At 41.0% G+C, this 19,904-nt stretch overlaps 1 protein-coding gene across 1 annotated transcript; it reads right to left on the bottom strand.

Moving 5' to 3' along the window:
- Positions 1-7,097: 7,097 nt before the first annotated feature.
- Positions 7,098-19,071, bottom strand: LOC134795141 (acidic mammalian chitinase-like). The gene is made up of 10 exons (XM_063766973.1): positions 19,017-19,071; positions 18,524-18,706; positions 17,871-17,971; positions 17,492-17,623; positions 15,241-15,368; positions 14,101-14,216; positions 13,579-13,763; positions 13,308-13,493; positions 13,049-13,174; positions 7,098-7,234 (listed from the first exon to the last, which is right to left on the bottom strand). The coding sequence occupies exons 1-10, from the start codon at positions 19,069-19,071 to the stop codon at positions 7,103-7,105; spliced, it is 1,344 nt and encodes a 447-aa protein (XP_063623043.1). The 3' UTR covers positions 7,098-7,102.
- Positions 19,072-19,904: the final 833 nt, after the last annotated feature.

Here is a 19,904-nt window from a genome sequence, read left to right as displayed (position 1 = left end):
TTTCAGCAATAGTTTTGCTGCAAAAATAAAAGGTTTTCAACTACCTATATGGATTTATTTGTGTTTTATCGCACCTTGTTGCTTCCCCAAATGCATCCTTATTAGTTGACCTCTATTTTTAGGGTTGCGTACCTAAAGGGTAAATACTGGACCCTATTACGAAGACTCCACTGTCCGTCTGTCCGTCTGTCTGCCACCAGGCTATAATTATATGAGATATAGCCGTGATAGCTAGACAGTTGAAATTTTCAGTGATTATGTATTTCTGTTGCCACTATAACAACAAATACTAAAAAGTACGGAACCCTCGGTGGGCGATGCCGACTCGCACTTGTCCGGTTTTTACATTTTAAGTACTATATTTTATTACGATTTACGCACATAGGTCGATTAAATCACATTTTCTTACAAATCTACCGACGACAGAGTATTAGTTTAAATTACAATTATTAAATTAGCTGTCAAGTTAAATATATAATAATATTTCGTACCTAAAAAAACTTATGTTTACATATCAGTGTTCAAGCCCGAGACGTCCTTATACAACGTACCTACTGCTTAAAAAGGTACAGTCGTCATCAGATATATCGGGGCGGCCGAGGTGCTCAAAAATATCTGAACACGCACTCTAACGCCTTGAAAATAGAGGGGTTCCCCTCATCTGGCATAATATTGTTTGTCAGAAATACACTTCGCATAACATGTATCGCAGAAACACTTTTAGTCGAATGATAATTTTGCATAACTATTACTTGGCATTACTATTACTACGCATACAATACATTCTGCAGCATATTATTTAGCAGAAGACTACTTTCGCCGTCTTTAGTTTAGCATAATTTTATGTACCATAATTATCCTGCAACATACTCTTATTATGGCATAGTGATATTTTCTGCTATTATCAGAAAAGTGGGTTAAGTTAAGTAAGAACCGCGAACCCAACAAAATTGAACCTGTGCCGGAAAAGTAGGTTAGGTTAGGTTAGAACTGCGACCCCTACAAAAACGAATAGCTGCCAGAAAAGTAGGTTAGGTTGGGTTAGAACTGCGACCTCATACAAAAACGAACGGCTGCGAGCAAAGTAGGTTAGGTTAGAACTGCGATCTTAATAAAAACAAACACTTGCCAGAAAATTGATTAGGTTAGAGCATTAAGACAAGTGGAAGGACCATTCCTCGTAGACGAAGACTCAACTTGATAACTTTATGCCACCTAAATATTATGCAATACATTTATCTGCGAAAACAATATTCGTTTAAAATGGTATTTAAGAAGATAGAATGTAGCAATCCAAATTTTATTTAAGTAGATTTAAGCAGTCTAAATTCTTCATAGCTTTAGCATCGTATACAACCAAGTTCGAAGGAAATTCCTGTAAACGAAAATATCCTCGAGAATCCGATTTTTAGAATATCAGAAGGCGCTCTAATGGATGTTGGTTCCATCTTCTTCTGAAATTCAATATTGTATTGAGTTAGGTGCAAATCAATTTCAACTCTAAATAGATACAGTTAAAGTTGTATTGTCATTGCAATATTACTGTTCATTTTAGTTTAAATTTCAAAGATAACTAAAGAGTTTTGCAGTACTTTGAGTGGATGTAGTTATCAATTATAAATGCAATATTTATTTCCATCTTGCCTGGTATGAACATTATGTACTTATACATATACTTTTTTGGGCTGAGTCGAAATTTCATCACTCAATTGATCGCCATTCAAAATAAATATTTCCCAGATTGATGTTATTAAAATTTGGATTCCCTTTACACAATAATAGGTATGTACCTTTATTTCAAACGATAGTTCAATAAAATAAATTAATTAAAAATTAAAAATCATGATTTCGAAAAAGCGAACTGAAAATACAAAAATAATTTATAGTTGTGTTAGTTACCCAGTCACATGATTGATATTTTTCAGTGGCTGTACCTGTGTATTTTATTTCAATTGCAGTCGGGGACCTTGATGTATTGACATTTTCCCGTTTAAAAGGTCCCCGACTGCAATCGAAATAAAATACACAGGTACAGTCACTGAAAAATATCAATCATGTGACTGGGTAACTAACACAACTATAAATTATTTTTGTCTTTTCAGTTCGCTTTTTCGCAGTCGTGATTTTTAATTTTTAATTAATTAATTTTATTTCATACTTTTTAGATTTTTTAAACCAACCATATTTTTTATGATTTGGACCTGGCTTTGGACCGCGTGCAGCGCACCACATATGTCGGGCTACGCCCGACTCTTTTAGTATGAGGACGTCTCGGTTTTGGAACGCGTACAGCGCACCACATACATCGGGCTACGCCCGACGCTTTGAGTATGAGGGCGCCAAAAGCGCCCGGCTTTGCTAAGCTTGCAGCGTGTCACGGACATCGGGCTACGCCCGACTCTTTTAGTATGAGGACGTCTCGGTTTTGGAACGCGTACAGCGCACCACGTACATCGGGCTACGCCCGACGCTTTGAGTATGAGGGCGCCAAAGGCGCCCGGCTTTGGTAAGCGTGCAGCGTGTCACGTACATCGGGCTACGCCCGACACTTTTAGTATGAGGACCCCTCGGTTTTGGAACGCGTACAGCGCATCACGTACGTCGGGCTACGCCCGACGCTTTGAGTATGAGGGCGCCAAAGGCGCCCGGATTTGGTAAGCGTGCAGCGTGTCACGTACATCGGGCTACGCCCGACACTTTTAGTATGAGAAAGTCGAAGGCTCCTGGCTTTGGACCGCGTGCAGCGCGCCACGTACGTCGGGCTATGCCCGACTCTTTTAGTATAAGGGCGCCGAAGGCGCCCGGGTTTGGTAAGCGTGCAGCGCGCCACGTACGTCGCGCTACGCCCGACGCTTTACTATGAGGGCGCCGAAGGCGCCCAGCTATGGTAAGCGTACAACGTGTCACGTACGTCGAGACGCCCGACACTTTTGGTATGAGAAGGTCGAAGGCGCCTGGCTTTGGACCGCGCTCAGCGCGCCACGTACGTCAGGCTACACCCGACGCTTTCAGTATGAGGACGCCGAAGGCGCCCGGTTTTGGTAAGCGTGCAGCGTGTCACGTACGTCGGGCTACGGTCGACACTTTTAGTATGAGAAGGTCGAAGGCGCTTGGCTTTGGACCGCGTGCAGCGCGCCACATACGTCGGGTTACCTACGCCCGACTCTTTTAGTATTCGGGCGGGCGTGGCGCGCTGTACGCTTACCAAAGCGCCCGGTTTTGGAACGCGTACAGCGCGCCACGTACGTCAGGCTACCTACGCCCGACTCTATTAGTATGCGAGCGCCCGGTTTTGGAACGCGTACAGCGCGCCACGTACATCGGGCTACGCCCGACGCTTTGAGTATGAGGACGCCGAAGGCGCCCGGCTTTGGTAAGCGTACAGGGTGTCACACGCCCGACGCTTTTAGTATGAGAAGTTCCAAGGCGCCCGGTATTGGAACGCGTATAGCGCGCAACGTATGTCGGGCGTCCTAGGAAATAATCTATAATTTATTTAGAAGAAATCACTTTATCCAGAAAATACCAAGCTGACTTTGCATAGCATTCGCTAAGACAAAGTGTGAAAATATCATCATCATATATGTTAAAATTAAATAAAAACATACGGTTATTATGACACTTTCAAAATTTGTTCTGCCAAAGTTGGTGCAGAGTTAGCTTAGAGAGACTCTGCATCGTATCGATTAATAAATAGAAGTTATATTTTAAACGTTTCAATTACATTAGCGCAATTTAGAACGTGTATTAAATTCTATGAGTAGTATAACTGTACCTAATATAATAAAATTATACTTTTTTATGATCAGCGGTCAAACCCTTTCTTGTTAATGTCCCATTCAATAATAATAATTGGTTTTATGAGATAAGCTTTTCTTAACATATTTGTCAATTCTTACTTTCTCAAACTTAAACTTAAACCCTCATGTTGCGTATATATTATTAATTGGCTTTCACAGCCCTTCATTTTGATACCCTACTCGATAGGTTTGCACGATATTTTTTTCTAAAGGTTGCGTAATATATATAGGCGTATTTAGTCCGCCATATTGTTTTTATAATGATGTCACATAGCTTATGTCACCCGGGATGACGTAAGGATTCTAATGATGTGTCATATGTCTAAATCGGTTGAGGCTATCAGAAGTTAAGGTGGAATAAAGAAACTCACATACATACATATGTACAACAAACATGAACGTTGAAAACAATACACTCTTCAGTCAGGGCAGTCGTATAAAAATAGAACGTAGTATTTAGTAGTAATCAATGTATTGTACATAACACAGATTTACATAAAATTTACAGAAATAAAGGAAATAAATTAATTAAAAATTAAAAATCACGACTGCGAATAAGCGAACTGAAAAGACATAAATATTAATTTATAGTTGTGTTAGTTACTCAGTCACATGATTGATATTTTTCAGTGACTGTACCTACCCGTGTATTTTATTTCAATTGCAGTCGGGGACCTTGATGTATTGACATTTTCCCATTTAAAAGGTCCCCGACTGCAATCGAAATAAAATACACAGGTACAGTCACTGAAAAATATCAATCATGTGACTGGGTAACTAACACAACTATAAATTATTTATGTCTTTTCAGTTCACTTTTTCGCAGTCGTGATTTTTAATTTTTAATTAATTTATTTTATTTTATACTTTTTAAATTTTTTAAACCAACCATATTTTTTATGATTTGGACCTGGCTTTGGACCGCGTGCAGCGCGCCACATACTTCGGGCTACGCCCGACACTTTTAGTATGAGGACGCCTCGGTTTTGGAACGCGTACAGCGCACCACGTACGTCGGGCTACGCCCGACGCTTTGAGTATGAGGGCGCCAAAGGCGCCCGGCTTTGGTAAGCGTGCAGCGTGTAACGTACATCGGGCTACGTCCGACACTTTTAGTATGAGGACGCCTCGGTTTTGGAACGCGTACAGCGCACCACGTACGTCGGGCTACGCCCGACGCTTTGAGTATGAGGGCGCCAAAGGCGCCCGGCTTTGGTAAGCGTGCAGCGTGTCACGTACATCGGGCTACGCCCGACACTTTTAGTATGAGAATGTCAAAGGCGCCTGGCTTTGGAGCGCGTGCAGCGCGCCACGTACGTCGGGCTATGCCCGACTCTTTTAGTATGAGGGCGACGAAGGCGCCCGGGTTTGGTAAGCATACAGCGCGCCACGTACGTCGCGCTACGCCCGACGCTTTAGTATGTGGGCGCCGAAGGCGCCCACCTTTGGTAAGCGTACAACGTGTCACGTACGTCGAGCTACGCCCGACACTTTTAGTATGAGAATGTCGAAGGCGCCTAACTTTGGAGCGCGTGCAGCGCGCCACGTACGTCGGGCTATGCCCGACTCTTTTAGTATGAGGGCGCCGAAGGCGCCCGGGTTTGGTAAGCATACAGCGCGCCACGTACGTCGCGCTACGCCCGACGCTTTAGTATGTGGGCGCCGAAGGCGTCCAGCTTTGGTAAGCGTACAACGTGTCACGTACGTCGGGCTACCTACGCCCGACTCTTTTAGTATGCGGGCGGGCGTGGCGCGCTGTACGCTTACAAAAGCGCCCGGTTTTGGAACGCGTACAGCGCGCCACGTACGTCGGGCTACCTATGCCCGACTCTATTAGTATGCGGGCGCCCGGTTTTGGAACGCGTACAGCGCGCCACGGACATCGGGCTACGCCCGACGCTTTGAGTATGAGGACGCCGAAGGCGCCCGGGTTTGGTAAGCATACAGCGCGTCACGTACGTCGCGCTACGCCCGACGCTTTAGTATGAGAAGGTCGAAGGCGCCTGGCTTTGGACCGCGTGCAGCGCGCCACGTACATCGGGCTACCTACGCCCGACTCTTTTAGTATGCGGGCGGGCGTGGCGCGCTGTACGCTTACCAAAGCGCCCGGTTTAGGAACGTGTACAGCGCGCCACGTACGTCGGGCTACCTACGCCCGACTCTATTAGTATGCGGGCGCCCGGTTTTGGAACGCGTACAGCGCGCCACGTACATCGGGCTACGCCCGACGCTTTGAGTATGAGGACGCCGAAGGCGCCCGGCTTTGGTAAGCGTACAGCGTGTCATGTACGTCGGGCCACGCCCGACGCGTTTAGTATGAGAAGGTCGAAGGCGCCCGGTATTGGAACGCGTACAGCGCGCAACGTATGTCGGGCGTCCTAGGAAAGAATCTACAATTTTTTTAGAAGAAATCACTTTATCCAGAAAATACCAAGCTGACTTTGCATAGCATTCGCTAAGACAAAGTGTGAAAATATCATCATAATAAATGTCAAAATTAAATAAAAACATACGGTTATTATGATACTTTCACAATTTGTTCTGCCAAAGTTGGTGCAGAGTTAGCTTAGAGAGACTCTGCATCGTATCGATAATAAATAGAAGTTATATTTTAAACTTTTCGATTACATTAGCGCAATTTAGAACGTGTATTAAAATCTATGAGTAGTATAACTGTACCTAATATAATAAAATTATATTTTTTTATGATCAGCGGTCAAACCCCTTCTTTTTAATGTCCCATTCAATAATAATAATTGGTTTTATGAGATAAGCTTTTCTTAACATATTTGTCAATTCTTACTTTCTCAAACTTAAACTTAACCCCGCATGATGCGTATATATTATTAATCGGCTTTCACAGCCCTTTATTTTGATACCCTACTCGATAGGTTTGCACGATATTTTTTTCTAAAGGTTGCGTAATATGGGGTATTAGTCCGCCATATTGTTTAATATAAATAATAATGATGTCACATAGCCTATGTCACCCGGGATGACGTAAGGATTCTAATGATGTATCATATGTCTAAATCGGTTAAGGCTATCAGAAGTTAAGGTGGAATAAAGAAACTCACATACATAGATACATACAAACATGAACGCTGAAAACAATACACTCTTTTTTTGGGCAGTCGTGTAAAAAGGCGAACTTATCTCTATAAGTGGAAGGGGGGAAGGGTAGAACGTTATAAGGATGCATTCGGGGAAGCGCCAAAACAAGGTGCGATAAAACACAAATACAATAAATCGACATATGTAGTTGAAAACCTTTTATTTTTGCAGCAAAACTATTGCTAAAGTTAAGCAGAGTTATACCCAGCAATGCCCGCTGAGATGAGAGGGTACTTGTCTCCGCAGAGGCCACCGAAGTCATCCAAGTCTACGGCCCAGTACATGATGCCTCCTAGGCCCATGGTCTTGGCGTATTGTGCCTGCAAAAACAAAAGTAACTTTATTCTTTTGAAATAAATAGCTGTAAAGGAATCTAAAATGAAGTAAAGTATACGCTTTTCCAGTCAGCTTGATGAGAAAATTATAGTAAAAGTTGCAATTAGATTGCGACATTTGCGACTGCAGTTGCGGTATCAGGCGATTTCACCGTCAATTTATAATTTATTGAGTGTATCGCGAACATACAGAGACTACAGAGAGACAGACGCGGCGGAGGACTTTGTCTTATAAGGTGTAGTGATTTTAGTTGACGAAATATAACTTGCGCCGATTCCTCATAGATTCGAGATATCGGTGCAAGTCATACCCATTCATTTTTACTCCTGAACCTCTATCGGTAAGTATAGTGTGAATTAATCTCACATGATTTTTTTGGGCTCGGGCTCTAATCCGTTAAACAAAAGTCTTTGTTTCTTTTAAGAGCGGTCTAAAACACGTACCAAAGCAACCATGTCGCTTAAAAAGCGACTATGGTGATAGTATTAACGTTCAAATTCCTGTGACAGCTCATTCAGAGAACAATTAGGGTGGTATTGTTTTTGGAGATAACAAAACGTTGTTATCTCCGAACAGGGACTGAAAAGGTACCTTTAAAAACGGTTTTGACCGGTCTGTTGAAAAGGTACCCGACCGTTAAAAGTAGCATTTCGGTACCAATATCAATCGGTACCCGTATCTAAACAAGCTTCCGTTCAAACGGTACCGTTAAATAAAAGTACCTTTACGTGTTTTGTTTATAGGTATCCGACCGTTAAACTGGCATTCCATATTGATATCAATACTTTAGGTATCCAAATAAGCTTTAGTCCAAACGGTACCGTTAAATAAAAGTACCTATACGGATATGTTTAAAGGTCTCCTTTTGTTTTAATAGCATTCAGGTAATGGTATCAATAGTTTAGGTATCCAATCAAGCTTTAGTCCAAACGGTACCGTTAAATAAAAGCTTACGTCCAAACGGTACCTTTAAATAAGAAAACCTTATCGCGTTTGATCTGATACCCTAATTCTAACCGGTCACTCGCGAGAGCGGGGAGGGAACGCGTGTCTCACTTATATTGTATGGAATAAAAAAAAATACAGTTGCCTAAGGACTTCGAAGCAGACCTGGACCTGGACCTGCCAACCCGACCATTTTGGAATCCAAGATGTATGCCGTGCACTTTGTCACAAAAGTCGTCATGGGTGTCGTCAATCATGTAACTAAACCACTTCGTGTTTAGGCTCGTTTGATTCGTCTCGACAAGATCTTTGACACTAGGTGATACTCAGGGTCTAATGATCGAGCTGGAAGGTGGTCACCAGTACCAGTCAACCATGCAACTAAACCACTTCGTGTTTAGGCTCGTTTGATTCGTCTCGACAAGATGTTTGACACTAGGTCATACTCAGGGTCTAATGATCGAGCTGGAAGGTGGTCATCAGTACCAGTCAACCATGCAACTAAACCACTTCGTGTTTAGGCTCGTTTGATTCGTCTCGACAAGATGTTTGACACTAGGTCATACTCAGGGTCTGATGATGGAGCTGGAAGGTGGTCACCAGTACCAGTCAACCATGCAACTAAACCACTTCGTGTTTAGGCTCGTTTGATTCGTCTCGACAAGATCTTTGACACTAGGTGATACTCAGGGTCTAATGATCGAGCTGGAAGGTGGTCACCAGTACCAGTCAACCATGCAACTAAACCACTTCGTGTTTAGGCTCGTTTGATTCGTCTCGACAAGATGTTTGACACTAGGTCATACTCAGGGTCTAATGATCGAGCTGGAAGGTGGTCACCAGTACCAGTCAACCATGCAACTAAACCACTTCGTGTTTAGGCTCGTTTGATTCGTCTTGACAAGATGTTTGACACTAGGTCATACTCAGGGTCTGATGATGGAGCTGGAAGGTGGTCACCAGTACCAGTCAACCATGCAACTAAACCACTTCGTGTTTAGGCTCGTTTGATTCGTCTCGACAAGATCTTTGACACTAGGTGATACTCAGGGTCTAATGATCGAGCTGGAAGGTGGTCACCAGTACCAGTCAACCATACAACTAAACCACTTCGTGTTTAGGCTCGTTTGATTCGTCTCGACAAGATCTTTGACACTAGGTGATACTCAGGGTCTAATGATCGAGCTGGAAGGTGGTCACCAGTACCAGTCAACCATGCAACTAAACCACTTCGTGTTTAGGCTCGTTTGATTCGTCTCGACAAGATGTTTGACACTAGGTCATACTCAGGGTCTAATGATCGAGCTGGAAGGTGGTCACCAGTACCAGTCAACCATGCAACTAAACCACTTCGTGTTTAGGCTCGTTTGATTCGTCTTGACAAGATGTTTGACACTAGGTCATACTCAGGGTCTGATGATGGAGCTGGAAGGTGGTCACCAGTACCAGTCAACCATGCAACTAAACCACTTCGTGTTTAGGCTCGTTTGATTCGTCTCGACAAGATGTTTGACACTACACATGCTACTTACTAGGTTTGGAGGTGTCAAAATCTCCGTTATTTATGCCGATGTTTGAGCAGAGCGGCTACCGTGAAAACCGGAATTCGCAAATTGCAAATTTTACTCCAATGAAGGCGTAATAAGAGTGACAGAAAATAATCCCCGCAATTTGCGAACTTCGATTTTCGCGGTTATAGCCCAGGTGTCTTTGTAATCTATCTATCTATCTATCTATCTATCTAGGCTCGTTTGATTCGTCTCGACAAGATCTTTGACACTAGGTGATACTCAGGGTCTAATGATCGAGCTGGAAGGTGGTCACCAGTACCAGTCAACCATGCAACTAAACCACTTCGTGTTTAGGCTCGTTTGATTCGTCTCGACAAGATGTTTGACACTACACATGCTACTTACTAGGTTTGGAGGTGTCAAAATCTCCGTTATTTATGCCGATGTTTGAGCAGAGCGGCTACCGTGAAAACCGGAATTCGCAAATTGCAAATTTTACTCCAATGAAGGCGTAATAAGAGTGACAGAAAATAATCCCCGCAATTTGCGAACTTCGATTTTCGCGGTTATAGCCCAGGTGTCTTTGTAATCGGGTGAGGACTTACTAGGTGGGAACAAATTAGCGTTGAAAATTTCCAGAACAAATCCCGTTTCTTTAAAACGGCTCGTTTTTTTCGGATTTTTACGGAAAAAAACCATGAGATTTACCGCTTCAATTTTTCCGAATAAAACGAAAAAAGCGATTTAAACAGGTTTCAATCGGTTATTTTTCTCCATGAATCTAGGATATACCTGGATCTGGCATGAGTGGTGGGGGTAACTGACAGAACGAGATAGTCTTATGTATCTTTCAGTAGAAGTAGCAGAGAAAGCGGTATTATTGCTTGTCCTTGTCACAGTCTCACTTTTTGTTTGTTCCCCACCTTTTTATTAGTATGGAGAATGGTGGGCAACAAATGAATTCGACCAATCACAGTGTCGCATTTGCGTATGTTTTGTCCCTCACGGAGGCACGCGTATACCACTTCTATGCGATCCTACCTTCTATGTTTTTCTCAATACTGGTGACATTTGACATCGGATCGGTGACAGTGTCAGTTCAGTTCAGTTGTCACAGTTGTGTCATTATGCTTATCAGTCGGTTGGTTTTTTTCTTTAAAAATCCTAAATAAACGAAAAAAAACGAAAATTTCATAAATTCTCAATAAAATCATTTGATTTTTTCCGACATTTTCAACGATAGTCTAAATAACATTTCATTTCATTTATTTTGTTGTAAAGTCATGTACATAAGTAAATCCAGATGTTACACAATAAAATACAAGTCAGACCATGACACCCTGTAAGGGCACACAACATTAACTTAAGGACTAAAGTTTGGGTTCATTTATAAATCACAATTACATATTAATATTACAAAAAATAGATGTTATAAACTATTGTCATTAAGAAAATCCTTAACCGAATAATAACATTTATCAATTAATAAATTTACTAATTTGTTTTTAAATACCGTGTTTCGAGTTTCTTGCTTAATATAATTGGGAATTTTATTTGTGATTAAAATACATTTATATTGGGGACAATTTTTACACATCTCTAGGTTAGTCTTTGGTAATACCTAGCAGTTTATTTCTATACTGTGATCTAGTGTTTTCCTTGTCTTGTTTTACTGTAAATAAATATGGATGTTCCCTAACAAAAAGAGCAGCCTGTAATATATAAATACAAGGCAAGGTTAACAACCTATATTGAATAAAGTATGGGCGGCAACTGTTTAGTTTGGGATACGCACATTAGCTAAGATACGGACACACTTCTTTTGCATCATAAACAGCTGATCGGCCTCGGTGCTGTCCCCCTACAGCACCACGGCGTAGCGGCGCCATGCGTAGTAAGCAGATAACGCACATTTAAAAGTGGTATTAGTTTTTAATACAAATACATAAAAACAAATTTTGAGAAATTAGTCATTTACTAGGTTTTGATATGGGACAGCCGTATTGTGCGGTTTGTTTTTCGGTCGGGTACCCTTACTTACTTCAAAAGGTTAGCCTTAACGGTACCGTTTCAAAAAGGTACCTGTTAAATTCTATTTATTCGGGTACCGTTACTGTTGGGTACCTATTCAATTGATACCTTTATTTTAGGTACTGGTATTTTGCCATTTTATTCGGGTACCGTTACTGTTGGGTACCTATTCAATTGATACCTTTATTTTAGGTACTGGTATTTTGCCGTTTTATTCGGGTACCGTTACTGTTGGGTACCTATTCAATTGATACCTTTATTTTAGGTACTGGTATTTTGCCGTTTTATTCGGGTACCGTTACTGTTGGGTACCTATTCAATTGATACCTTTATTTTAGATACTGGTATTTTGCCGTTTTATTCGGGTACCGTTACTGTTGGGTACCTATTCAATTGATACCTTTATTTTAGATACTGGTATTTTGCCGTTTTATTCGGGTACCGTTACTGTTGGGTACCTATTCAATTGATACCTTTATTTTAGATACTGGTATTTTGCCGTTTTATTCGGGTACCGTTACTGTTGGGTACCTATTCAATTGATACCTTTATTTTAGGTACTGGTATTTTGCCGTTTTATTCGGGTACCGTTACTGTTGGGTACCTATTCAATTGATACCTTTATTTTAGGTTACCGGTCTTTTGCGGTTTTTCAGTCCTTGTCTCCGAATGGGCTGTTTCATGAATTTTAACCATATAATTAGAATGGTAAATTTGCTTTTTAGATGGGCTTGTTCCCGTAACTCGGGGCTATTAGCAGTGTAACCACTGCATCAAGGAAACAATGCCTTTTTCACCACACCAGCTCGGAAAGGCTTACTTTGCACTTCAAAAACTGATAGCAAAGTTGCATTTTATTCACATGTGAGGCAAAGTATTCAAATGCAAATTTTGAGTTGTTTTCTTATGTTTGCTGGTAGAATTGACTTTTAAATGATGACTTTGGATGATAAATATTTAATAACATTCATTTGGATTTGATTTGGTTTGATTTTGTTTGATATTTTACATTTAATATTTGCTTCGGGTTGGTGTGGTGAAAATTTTTGTGTTTCACTCGGGGGCAAATTTTGTTTAACCTTCGTGCTTTGAAACCCTCGCAACGCTCAAGATTCCATGTTTCGAACCACTCGCTACGCTCGTGGTTCAATTTTGGAATCTTTCGCTTGCTCGGGTATCAATATTAGCACGAGCGGTTAAACAACAACTTTGCCCCCTTGTAAAACAAATAACTATTGTTTAACAGATTAGGGCCCGAGCCCGAAAATGTCCCCTGAGATAATTCATCCTCTATAGCCGCTTTCTACTCACCTTAGCCTTAATAGTGTTGGGGTTGTCGTAGCCGACCCAGAATAGATCCTTATTAGCATACACGTAGTTGCCCTCAACCTCGGTAATGTTCCATTCTGCGGCGTTGTTCACTTGGTCTTCGCAAATCTGAAATTATTGCAAAACTTTTTAATTCAGTATCGTCAACTCGTCAGCCAAGAAACTCTCACATTTGGGGCCATAGTCAAGATGTCAATCGTACATCGACATACGCCAAACGTAAATCCCTGTATGTAAATACCTCATAGTAACTGTAAGTTCCAGCTTCTGCAACATAAGGCCCGGCTGCTCCAGCTCCGGTGACTGGCGCTCCGGTGGAAGTGTTGTTCAGACTGGTCAGGGTAAAGGTCTTGCCATACGCTCCCAGACCCAACACCAGCTTGGAGGGAGTCGCGCCGTTGCTGATCCAGACGTTGACAGAGTTGTTCTATAATAAACAATTTATGTACCTACCATCACGCTCCGCGATTGTTGCGTCATTTAGGGTCCTAGCTAAATTGGTTGTTCAATACTTGCGCTATAGAATTTCCAAGCAAGATCCCTAAATGGCATAACAATCCCGTGTGGTGACTGTACACACACCTTAACCTGAAACGCTTGCTAGGTTTCGTGGAGGAGCTGGGGTGGTTTGAGTAGCGCAGCGCTACCTCGTTTTCACGCAAAATTGTCACAATTTTTGTCGTTTTACGGAAAATACCTAGTAAAACGATGTAGTTATAATAAAGAGAGAACATTTATATTTATGGTTATAAGGAGTTACTAAGAACTTAAAATCCTAACAAATAAACATCGAAGAATTTCTCGGAAGGAATGGAATAATTATGGAGACATAGGCGCCTACAATGTTTGCGAAAATACTCCGACTTTTTGTTTGAAGATCAAAGAAACGCTAAGCTACTTAAAAGAGCAGTTACATTTTGAGACAAGAAAATTAAAAAGTTAAGTCAACATTTATCCATAATTTACCTTTGACTAACGTGTTATTAGATACGTTAGAAGAAGAAATGTTAACGTTAAAGTGATTAATTACTTACAACATTTTAAGGAGGCGTCGTCAGTTAACTGAGCGTAGAGGGGCGCGTTTACTCCAGTCTCAGTATTCCAAGAGCCGTAGAAATCGTACAGCATCAGGTGGAAGTAGTCCAGGTATCTAGAAATAGGTAATAAGTAAGTAAGAAAACCGGACAAGTGCGAGTCGGACTCGGCTACCGAGGGTTCGCACTTTTTAGTATTTGTTGTTATAGCGGCAACAGAAATACATAATCTGTGAAAATTTCAACTGTCTAGCTATCACGGTTCATGAGATACAGCTTGGTGAGAGATAGACAGACAGTGGAGTCTCAGTAATAGGGTCCAGTTTTATGGTACGGAACCCTAAAAAAACCGGCCAAGTGCGAGTTGGACTCGCGCTCAAAGGGTTCCGACCATTACGCAAAAACCGGCCAAGTGCGAGTCGGACTCGCGTTTCTAGGGTTCCGTACATAAGTCCGACTCACGCTTGACTGCACATTTCTAATAGGTTTTCCTGGTATCTACAGGTTAAGAACTATTTTGTGTATTTTTTTCAAAATTTTAGACCCAGTAGTTTCGGAGATAAAAGGGGGGGAATGGTAATTTTTTGGCTATTTTCTTAAATAACTTCGAACCTATGTATTTTAAAATTAAAAAAAAAACATGTTCATCTTTGGGTCACTAATTTACATATACGTACCAAATTTCAACTTAATTGATCCAGTAGTTTCCGAGAAAATAGGCTGTGTCTGACGGACAGACAGACAGACGCACGAGTGATCCTATAAGGATTCCGTTTTTTTTCCTTTTGAGGTACGGAACCCTAACAACGGCAAAAAATCACGTTTGTTATTGTATGGGAGCCCCAAGTTATAGCGGCAACAGATATACATCATCTGTGAAAATTTCAACTGTCTAGCTATCACGGTTTATGAGATACAGCCTGGTGACAGACAGACAGACGGACAGACGAGTCTTAGTAATAGGATCCCGTTTTCCTTCGGGTACGGAACCCTAAAAAGGTAATAAGTAAGTATAAGTGCAGATGTGCAAGTTGCCGAAGGTTTCTAAAAAGTTGGAATAGTTCTGAGAAGGAAAATTTCACAGGAAACGTAATGGAAATACAAGTTTTAAAAGTAAGTAGATTTTCTTTCAACACTTACTCGTTAAGTCCGGTAACGTCGTAGGACAAATCGATGTTTGACTGGGTAACGGCGACGGCGGCGGTCAGCAGATAAGATTTCGCTGCGAATGCTTCCTTCAACTCCTTGACTAAAGTCACGAATTGTTCCTGAAAAATTGACATATTAAACAACTCCTTAATGTATAGCACATTCACTCAGGTCATTCCTGGTACCTAGATGACGAGCAAATTGTTAAGACTAGTCAAAAAGCCGATTACTTAAAAGGAAGAAAGGCTAAAAAAAAGAACGTTAAATTAGTGAAAAAAGGTATCGACTATAATATACTAAAAGAAATGGCGGAAGCAGAACCGACTTGCCATTGTTTCATCAGTAAAAACTGCTATCTCATAACGGAAAAAACCGGTCAAGTGCGAGTCGAACTCGCGTCCCAAGGGTTACGTACTGCACTCATTTTCTAACGAGCGAGCAAAGCGAAGTTCTTACATTCAACTTACTTACAACACACGGCTTGCTAGGGGCACGGCCAGGCATTTCCATGTTTTTTAACTGAGCTGTCAGAGAATAGTTACGCAATAACTTTAGTACATTTGTTCTAATTTAACCAAAATTTTGTTCAAGCATTATGTTAAGCATAGTGCCTATATTGATATTTTTATTATTGAAACAGTTATTTCAAGATAACAGATACCTATACGTCTGAGACAGCAGTTCGGCCTTCTCATTTAGTTACTTAAACCAATTATTTGTTCTATGTTTGAGCACTAACCTCCTACAGCTCATCCGATCTTGCGTGGAGGCGCACCTCTCTCGGATACTTCAGGCCTTTGGCCCCACGCAGAGCTTGGCCTTCGTCCTTCGCACTAGCTGTCCACACCACGTTTCACTTAAACAATTGCGGTCGTGGCCCTGATACAGCCTAATACCAGCAATTTTTAATCTTAAGTCCGACTCACGCTTGACTGCAGACTTTTTATAGATTTTCCAGTAATCTTCCTTCTTCCTCGCGTTATCCCGGCATTTTGCCACGGCTCATGAGAGCCTGGGGGTCCGCTTGACAACTAATCCCATGATTTGACGTAGGCACTAGTTTTTATGAAAGCGACTGCCATCTGACCTTCCAACCCAGAGGGGAAACTAGGCCTTATTAGGATTAGTCCGGTTTCCTCACGATGTTTTCCTTCACCGAAAAGCGACTGGCAAATATCAAATGATATTTCGTACATAAGTTCCGAAAAACTAATTGGTACGAGCCGGGGTTTGAACCCGCAACCTCCGGATTGAAAGTCGCACGCTCTTACCGCTAGGCCACCAGCGCTTTTTCAAATTTTCCAGTAATCTATAGGTAAAGAACAAATTTTCGTGCTTTTTTCCAAAATGTAGGCCTGTAGTTTCAGATGACTGGACACTTAATAAGACACGACCACTTCTTTAAAACTATCCTGGAGGGGCGGATAGGATGCAAGCGGGGTAGAGGAAAACCCAGATGCAGCTTTTTAGAACAAGTGAAAGATAAAGTACCTAAGTACCTAGAGGTCGTGTGGTATCAATAAGTCAAAGAGCTGGCGCAAGATAGGGAAAGCTGGAACATACTCCACCGACAAGAGAATATCTCTTAAGTTAATGATGATGAGTTTCAGATACTTGAAGTAGGTACTAGTTTTGTGCTGTGTTTGAGCACTAACGTCCCGCAACTCGGCCTACGGCCGCGCGTTTCAAAAAGCCTCTGCGGGACGCTTCGGGCCTTCGGCCATACGCGTAGCTCGGCCTTCGGCCTTCGCAATAGCTGTCCACACCTAGTTCCACATAAACCATTACGGCTGTGTCCCTAAAACAGCCCAACCGCGTTTTTGTTCTTAAGTTAAGAGGGGGGGAATGGTAATTTTTTGCCTATTTTCTTAAATAACTTCTAAATTGTTTAATAAAAAATTATAAAAATATATATTTGAGATCCTCAAAATAAGCCCTTTCATTTAATATGTAACACGATATGGTTTGCAAAACTTTGTTTTTAAATTTTTTCATTTTCCCCCCTAATGTGCCCCCTATGTTTCAAATTCTTTTGTTTTCATTATATGGCCGTCTTTGGGTCACAGACTTGCATATATGTACCAAATTTCAACTTAATTGGTCCAGTAGTTTTGGAGCAAATAGGCTGTGACAGACGGACAGACGGACAGACAGACGCACGAGTGATCCTATAAGGGTTCCGTTTTTTTCCTTTTGAGGTACGGAACCCTAAAAAGAAGAGAATTATGAGTACGTTAGGTACCTTGTCAGTGTCTGCTCCACCTCTTTGTGCAGGGTACTCCCAGTCCAAGTCCAAACCATCGAAGCCGTTGGAATCAATATAGTTGTACAAGTTACTGACTAGGGTTGCCCTCAAAGTATCGTCGTTGACAAGCTGCAAAACAAAAAGATACATAATTTTACTCAACCGTCTTATAGTATAAAACTTCAACCTACACACATACACTCGTTTGGATATCTCAAACTTGGAATCTTAGATAAGCTATGAGCTAAATAAAAGAATAAATGAAAAGACTAAAAAGCGACAGAACCAAATGAAGAAGTCTGTGTACTTCAGCAGCTAACTGATGACAAAAATTTTGATTATACTTATAGGATTTTTCAGATACAAGTTTGCTTACCGCTGTGAAGTTAGTTGAGCCTTCATTCCAACCACCAATAGCAGCCATGATTTTCAAATCGGCATTCTTCTCTTTTAACGCAATGAGGTCAGCAACAGAATCTAATCAACACGTAAAATTAATCATTGTGTGTGCGCTTACAAAGCTCAACTTTGCTATCGAGAAATTCACATAAATTGATTTACTTACCTTTAACTACATTTATAAATTGGAGTTACATATTTTCAATCAATCCTAGATAAGAGTCTGTGCGGAAAGAGAAATCGAGAAGAGTCGTGGAATGTATGGGGTTCCACGACTCTTCTCTTTCCGAACAGACTATAAGTATTCAAATTCAAATGTCTATAAAGTTCTTTCTTATTCGTCGATGTGACGTTTGTGTTTGTGAAACCAGTGAATTAATTAACCCTAGTTTGTGATTGATCGTTCGTCGGTTTTCGACAAAGAATAACCAAATGTTAATAAGGACTAGACACCAATATTTGTGATCAAACAGGGGCCCATTTCTCGAACGGTATTAGACTAATATTATTTATTAGTCTACGTACTGTCAAATCGTATAGGTTGCCATAAAAACACACTAATAATATTAGACTAATATCGTTCGAGAAATAGACCCCAGAGGGATAATTATAATAGAACACTTCACTTACTGCCCTTTCCCTCGTAAGTAGTTTCTTCAGGAGCAATAATGCCTCCCGTGGTTCCGTTAGGCAAGAGGAACGAATAGACAATATGCGTGCATAGATCAGTAGGCAGGTCACTCACGCCGAAGCGGCCGACCCCGGGTCTCTCGTTGGCCCATTCTCCGTAGTAACACACCACTACGCCGCTCGCTGCAAATATTTACTTAATTTAGAAAATTCGATTTATTTCTTCATTCGGATTGCCAAATCCCAGGATCCCCTATTGAGCCGACTACGCAGTTTATAAGGAGGAGGTTCTCAATTCGATCGTATGCTTTTAATTTATAACTTTTATTAAATTTACACATGTCATTAGATGTTGCAATTACCAAATGAAATAAACCTGTCACAAAATATACACAAAACAAACAATATACCATGCGAATAAAAAAATTAGAGATTATTCATACAAAGTGAATTGAAGATGATGTACCTATATAGAATCTACTCCTACACTTACCAGCAGCCAGGCTACCGCCGAGGCACAACAACGCGCAAACTACTAAAACCTTCATTGCCAAAGGTTAATAGAGCAAAGGCTACCAATACGGATATTCAAATGCCTTTTATTAATACCTCTATCTTATCTATACAAAATTTGGGATAGCACTTGGGGTTCTGTGGAAAAACTACGCCTTTATATACTCTTGTAATCTATTATATTTCGTGTTTACGCAACTGCTATCTTGATTGATAATTAAGCATATAAAACGCAAATAGTTAAAAACGAGCCAGTCTATATAAATGTAAATGTATATTTATTCTACTCCAAGTTTTACATTTTGGTAATTTACTTACCGTTCGCGTTTAATTGTATTGCCATTGTCATAATTGTATAGTGGTGGAATCTGTTCAAATTTCAACAATTAGCGACGGTAGGTACCTAGTGTAGGCACAGGCACAGGTGCCAAGGAACATGGGAAAAACATATTTATTTACACAAACGGGTCTACCGCGATTTACCTTAAATTCTAACTTAATTCTATTTAATTTTGTTATTTATTAATTAAATATGTGTACAAAACGCGAGAGTTTAAAGTTATATGGGAAAAAGACATCTTAATCTTGCCTTCTCTGCTCTCTCTTTAGTCTTTGATTTCAAAAGAATTGTAAAAACATTCAGGGCCCCTTTTTTTAAGACACCAAACCCCAAAACCGTACGTAAACTAATAGTCTAACCAAGCTGTAATCAAGCTTAAGCTTAGAACACACTGCGATTAATTTCTTGAGGTTTCAGAAACGCAAAAAGTGTAACGTGCGGCATGCTTTATAATTATAAGCGCACGCACTTGCTTGAAACAGCAAGAAATTGGACTGAAAACCCTAGAAATTAATCTCAGTGCGTTCT

Source organism: Cydia splendana, chromosome 11 (assembly GCF_910591565.1).
Source record: "Cydia splendana chromosome 11, ilCydSple1.2, whole genome shotgun sequence".
Taxonomy (NCBI): Eukaryota; Metazoa; Arthropoda; class Insecta; order Lepidoptera; family Tortricidae; genus Cydia; species Cydia splendana.
This window is presented reverse-complemented; position numbering and strand designations above follow the sequence as displayed.